The sequence below is a fragment of the Phytophthora sojae genome, assembly GCF_000149755.1.
Source record: "Phytophthora sojae unplaced genomic scaffold PHYSOscaffold_4, whole genome shotgun sequence".
Taxonomy (NCBI): Eukaryota; Oomycota; class Peronosporomycetes; order Peronosporales; family Peronosporaceae; genus Phytophthora; species Phytophthora sojae.
In genome coordinates, this window is record NW_009258118.1 from 1331904 (window position 1) to 1337550 (window position 5647).

The window sequence follows — 5647 nt, forward strand, 5'->3', positions numbered from 1 at the left end:
ACCGGCCGTGCCTGTTGGGGTATTTTGCGCACCCGTTCCGAGGTGCGTGTCGCCCGACCGCAGCGAGATGGCTCCGCCAGTACCACTGCTGCCCGTGCCCACACTGAGGAGTATGGACCCGCCGTTTCCACAGGTGCTGCCGCCAGTGCTGATTGCTATATTTCCGACTGTTCCTGCTGTCGCGGCTCCTGTCGTTAGAGTGATGAATCCAGATTTGCCAATGGCCCCTGCGTCCGGTGTTGCAATGGCAGCGCCCCCGCTGGAACCGTAGTTGGTAGATCCTGTCATCATAAGTATTGGCCCTCCTGCAGCGTGTTGATCTAGAGTCGCACCAGCTTTTAGTATAATACTGGCGCCATCTCCTGTATCTCCAGTACCAGCGAGTAGCTGGATGGATCCTCCGCTTCCTTGGGTTGCATCGCCAGTCTGGATATTTGCATCGCCGCTGTTGCCACCAAGACTTTTTCCAGTCGCAACAAATACTCCACCAGAACGACCGGCAGCTCCTGAAACCTCGGTAGCTACGACAACATTCCCAGAACTGGAAATTGTGCTTCCACCAGATTTGAGCGAAACTTGACCACCAGTCTGAGAACCAAGGCCGCCAGTTGCAGCAAAGGAACCACCAACGTCAGAGCTATTTCCTGCTGATACAAGCAAGTCTCCCCCACGCACAGGGCCAGCACTTCCAACCGACAGCTCGATGTTTCCACCTCTCTTCATCTGAGAACTGCCAGTAGTTACGGAAAGTTTACCAGAGTCAGCAGTACTTGAATATCCTGTAGTGATATTCACTGCTCCAGACTGCCCCATGATTCCAGCAGCTGGAGTCTCGATTTGGACCGAGCCACTAGACGTCAACGTTCCCGCCCCGGCGCGCAAGAAAATCGACCCTCCAGTTCCACTGTAACTGTTTCCGCTGGTAGCATTGATCATTCCTCCAGCTCCACGTGTCCCAGCTCCGACAACCATAGAAATCGATCCCCCAGCTTGCCCAGCGGAAGTACCCGTGACCAGACTTATTGATCCACTTACTCCGGTAGCTGCTGCGCCTGTATATACAGCAATAGAGCCTGAACCACCTGTGTCGCTGGAATCGGGAGAGTTCAACGTAAGGTCACCGCTACTCTGGGGACCAACACCTGATGCAATGCTGGCTGTCCCGCCAATGGCCTGGGAGCTATCTCCAGCCACAACACTAGCGTCACCACCTCGGAGTCGATTTGGACCTGCCTGTAGAGTAGCGTTTCCACCATAAGCGGCATTGCTGGTACCAACGGCAACTACAACGTTGCCAGCTTGCGAGCTGGTCGATGATCCAGTAGAAATACTTAGGTTTCCGCTGGTCAAATCTGCAGCCCCAGTACTGAAGTTCATAGCACCAGAGGCACTCACTTTGCCAGTAGAAAACGTCGAGATATTGACATCGCCTGTTGTACCTCGATCAGCGTATCCTGAACGAATAACAACTGATCCACCATTACTCGTGCCGTTTCCACTCAGAACACTAACCGAGCCACCCGCACGAGTTTTTGAAATACCGACGCTAATCATTATACTTCCGCTTTGACCACTAGAGGAACTTCCAGATAAAACATTCACGTCGCCCGAAGTTCCTGTGCCGGCCAAACCACTCGAAATTGTCACGGTTCCAGTTGTTGCGGTAGATTTCCCCGATTGAATCGCCACAGACCCTGACGTGGCTGTTCCTGAGCCTGATGACACATACACTGCTCCACCCGTAGACCCATTGCCAGCTGAAACAACCACAGGCGATCCTGATAATCGCCCAGACGACCCACCAAAAACACCAACACCTCCAGGGCTTCCTGTGGAGCTCCCACCTGATTTTAACACCAGATCACCTGTAACGCCATCGCCAGAGTCACCAGTTCCTATCGTTGCAGAGCCCGTCGAGCCGCTGATAATACCTCCACTAACAAACGACACATTTCCAGACATACCTGTAGCCGTTGCAGCACTAGCAATATCCACATTGCCACTAGAGCTGCTTTTAGCGTCAGTACCACCAGAGGTAAAGTTCAAGTCGCCGCCAACACCACTTCGGCTACTTCCCCCCGCAACGAATATGTTTCCACCGTCCTTGGAGCTTCGGCCAGTTTGAAGCCCGATGTCACCACTACTTCCATCCGTTGATGATCCTGTACTGAGCATTACCCCGCCGCTGTTTAGAGTCGAGGTGCCCGTCGTAGATTTAATCGCACCAGAAGCTCGAGCTGACTGCGTCTGCTGCTCCACTCCACCTGAGACTTGGCTCATACTCCATCCACCGCTAATGACCACACCACCTCCATCGGCATTGGAGCTGCCGCCCGCGGAAACATTCACATTTCCCCCAACTTGGGAGCCGCTCCATCCAGCCGCAATGGTCAAATTGCTGCCAGTGATACCACCCCTACCCCCAGACACGCTCACATTCCCAGCTGTTGCACTCGAGTCGCCAGTCGCTACCGTCACCGGACCCGATGCTGCTGCGGCCGTCATGCCGGACGCAAGCGTCACCGGACCAGAACTCACGCTGCCGGCGCTAGCGCCAGACACAATGCCGACGCTCCCGCTGGATAGACCATCGCTCGCCCCGGACTGCAGATACATGGATCCGCCACGACCAACGCTTGACCGCCCGCCTGAAACAATGACGTCGCCAACCACGTCGCGCGCGGCACCGGACGATAAGGACACGATGCCGCTCGATCCCTGGCTGCCTCCGCCAGACGCAACATCGACACGACCGCTGTAGCCACCTGCGCTGGAGTTGCGAGAAGAGATCGCAACTGTGCCAGACGTTGCGCCTCCTCCAGACAGAATGTCGACACGCCCTCCTACACTTGAGCTGCTGTTCCCGGAGAATAGCTGCACAGACCCGCCAGTCACGCCAGTACCAGCGCCCGCAGACAGCCGTACACCACCTGTCGAGACACTGCTGTCTCCCGAAACGATGTTCACACCACCAGAGACCGATGAAGCTGATGACCCTGTACCAATAGTGATCGCGCCGCTTGGACCCGTACTGGTGGAGGCCGACCGGAGAGAAACTGCAGCAGATACGTCGCTCGCAGCACCTCCGGAGACGCCAGAGGAAATGTCGACCGCACCAAGTGATCCGCGCCCAGAGGCGATGCTCACCGGACCAGCGCTGCGCATAGCATCCGAAACACTCGTCGACACTGTGATCGCACCACCGGTGCCGCCGGATCCCGATGCCCCAGCAAGCACATTGACCGAACCGCCCTTCGACGAACCAGTGCCACCACTCACACCGATGTCCCCTCCAGTGCTGGAAGATCCACCTGTCATGGCGACAGCACCGCCGACACCGCTAGCGGAGTTCGATGCGCCGCCTGCCACACGCACGGACCCGACTGAGGCGGAAGACGCGGAAGCACCACTGCTGATGAGCACATCGCCCGACAGACCGCTCGAGGAGCTACCCGATTCGATCTGGACGGCTCCACTGCTCGCAGATGATGACACCGCAGCAGAGCGCAAGCCCACTTTGCCTGAGTCGCCCACAACGGACGTGCCCGACACGATGCTCACGCTCCCACCAGCGGCCTTCGAGCTGTCGCCCGCGCCAACAAGCACACTGCCGCCACTTCCAGTCGATGAAAAACCTCCCGAAATGGACGTCAGTCCTACACTCGTATCCGCATCGCCAGTTGTCAGCGTCACGTTCCCGCTTCCGCGCGCCTTGGAGCCCGAGCTAGACGCGGAAGAGATCGAAACTTCGCCAGTGGCACCGCCAGCCGAAGCGCCCGACTGGACGCTCACTGACCCACCGGCGCCACTGGAACCGGACGCACCGGCCGACAACGTCACTCGTCCACCACTTCCAGCTGAGCTGGAACCAGCGCCGATCGCCACGCTGCCACTGTTGCCACTCACCGAGTCACCAGAGCGCAACTCGACTAGACCACTAGACCCAGCGCCAACGCCGCGGCCCGAAGCTAAACTCACGTTTCCAGCTGTTGCACTCGAGTCGCCAGTCGCTACCGTCACCGGACCCGATGCTGCTGCGGCCGTCATGCCGGACGCAAGCGTCACCGGACCAGAACTCACGCTGCCGGCGCTAGCGCCAGACACAATGCCGACGCTCCCGCTGGATAGACCATCGCTCGCCCCGGACTGCAGATACATGGATCCGCCACGACCAACGCTTGACCGCCCGCCTGAAACAATGACGTCGCCAACCACGTCGCGCGCGGCACCGGACGATAAGGACACGATGCCGCTCGATCCCTGGCTGCCTCCGCCAGACGCAACATCGACACGACCGCTGTAGCCACCTGCGCTGGAGTTGCGAGAAGAGATCGCAATTGTGCCAGACGTTGCGCCTCCTCCAGACAGAATGTCGACACGCCCTCCTACACTTGAGCTGCTGTTCCCGGAGAATAGCTGCACAGACCCGCCAGTCACGCCAGTACCAGCGCCCGCAGACAGCCGTACACCACCCGTCGAGACACTGCTGTCTCCCGAAACGATGTTCACACCACCAGAGACCGATGAAGCTGATGACCCTGTACCAATAGTGATCGCGCCGCTTGGACCCGTACTGGTGGAGGCCGACCGGAGAGAAACTGCAGCAGATACGTCGCTCGCAGCACCTCCGGAGACGCCAGAGGAAATGTCGACCGCACCAAGTGATCCGCGCCCAGAGGCGATGCTCACCGGACCAGCGCTGCGCATAGCATCCGAAACACTCGTCGACACTGTGATCGCACCACCGGTGCCGCCGGATCCCGATGCCCCAGCAAGCACATTGACCGAACCGCCCTTCGACGAACCAGTGCCACCACTCACACCGATGTCCCCTCCAGTGCTGGAAGATCCACCTGTCATGGCGACAGCACCGCCGACACCGCTAGCGGAGTTCGATGCGCCGCCTGCCACACGCACGGACCCGACTGAGGCGGAAGACGCGGAAGCACCACTGCTGATGAGCACATCGCCCGACAGACCGCTCGAGGAGCTACCCGATTCGATCTGGACGGCTCCACTGCTCGCAGATGATGACACCGCAGCAGAGCGCAAGCCCACTTTGCCTGAGTCGCCCACAACGGACGTGCCCGACACGATGCTCACGCTCCCACCAGCGGCCTTCGAGCTGTCGCCCGCGCCAACAAGCACACTGCCGCCACTTCCAGTCGATGAAAAACCTCCCGAAATGGACGTCAGTCCTACACTCGTATCCGCATCACCAGTTCTCAGCGTCACGTTCCCGCTTCCGCGCGCCTTGGAGCCCGAGCTAGACGCGGAAGAGATCGAAACTTCGCCAGTGGCACCGCCAGCCGAAGCGCCCGACTGGACGCTCACTGACCCACCGGCGCCACTGGAACCGGACGCACCGGCCGACAACGTCACTCGTCCACCACTTCCAGCTGAGCTGGAACCAGCGCCGATCGCCACGCTGCCACTGTTGCCACTCACCGAGTCACCAGAGCGCAACTCGACTAGACCACTAGACCCAGCGCCAACGCCGCGGCCCGAAGCTAAACTCACGTTTCCAGCTGTTGCACTCGAGTCGCCAGTCGCTACCGTCACCGGACCCGATGCTGCTGCGGCCGTCATGCCGGACGCAAGCGTCACCGGACCAGAACTCACGCTGCCGGCGCTAGCGCCAGACACA

At 59.4% G+C, this 5647-nt stretch overlaps 2 protein-coding genes across 2 annotated transcripts in view; both read right to left on the reverse strand.

Moving 5' to 3' along the window:
• Positions 1-1878, reverse strand: part of PHYSODRAFT_450000 (hypothetical protein) — a gene marked incomplete at both ends in the record, with an annotated part of 8217 nt that extends 6339 nt beyond the window's left edge. The window contains 2 exons of the mRNA XM_009527606.1: positions 3-1298; positions 1383-1878. Coding sequence (XP_009525901.1) covers positions 3-1298; positions 1383-1878 — 1792 coding nt within the window. The remainder of the gene's footprint in view (positions 1-2; positions 1299-1382) is intronic.
• A 17-nt stretch (positions 1879-1895) lies between these two features.
• PHYSODRAFT_251709 (hypothetical protein) overlaps positions 1896-5647 on the reverse strand; it is a gene marked incomplete at both ends in the record, with an annotated part of 10739 nt that continues 6987 nt past the window's right edge. Inside the window, 2 exons of the mRNA XM_009527607.1 lie at positions 1896-1921; positions 1965-3808. Of these exons, the coding sequence (XP_009525902.1) occupies positions 1896-1921; positions 1965-3808 (1870 nt within the window). The remainder of the gene's footprint in view (positions 1922-1964; positions 3809-5647) is intronic.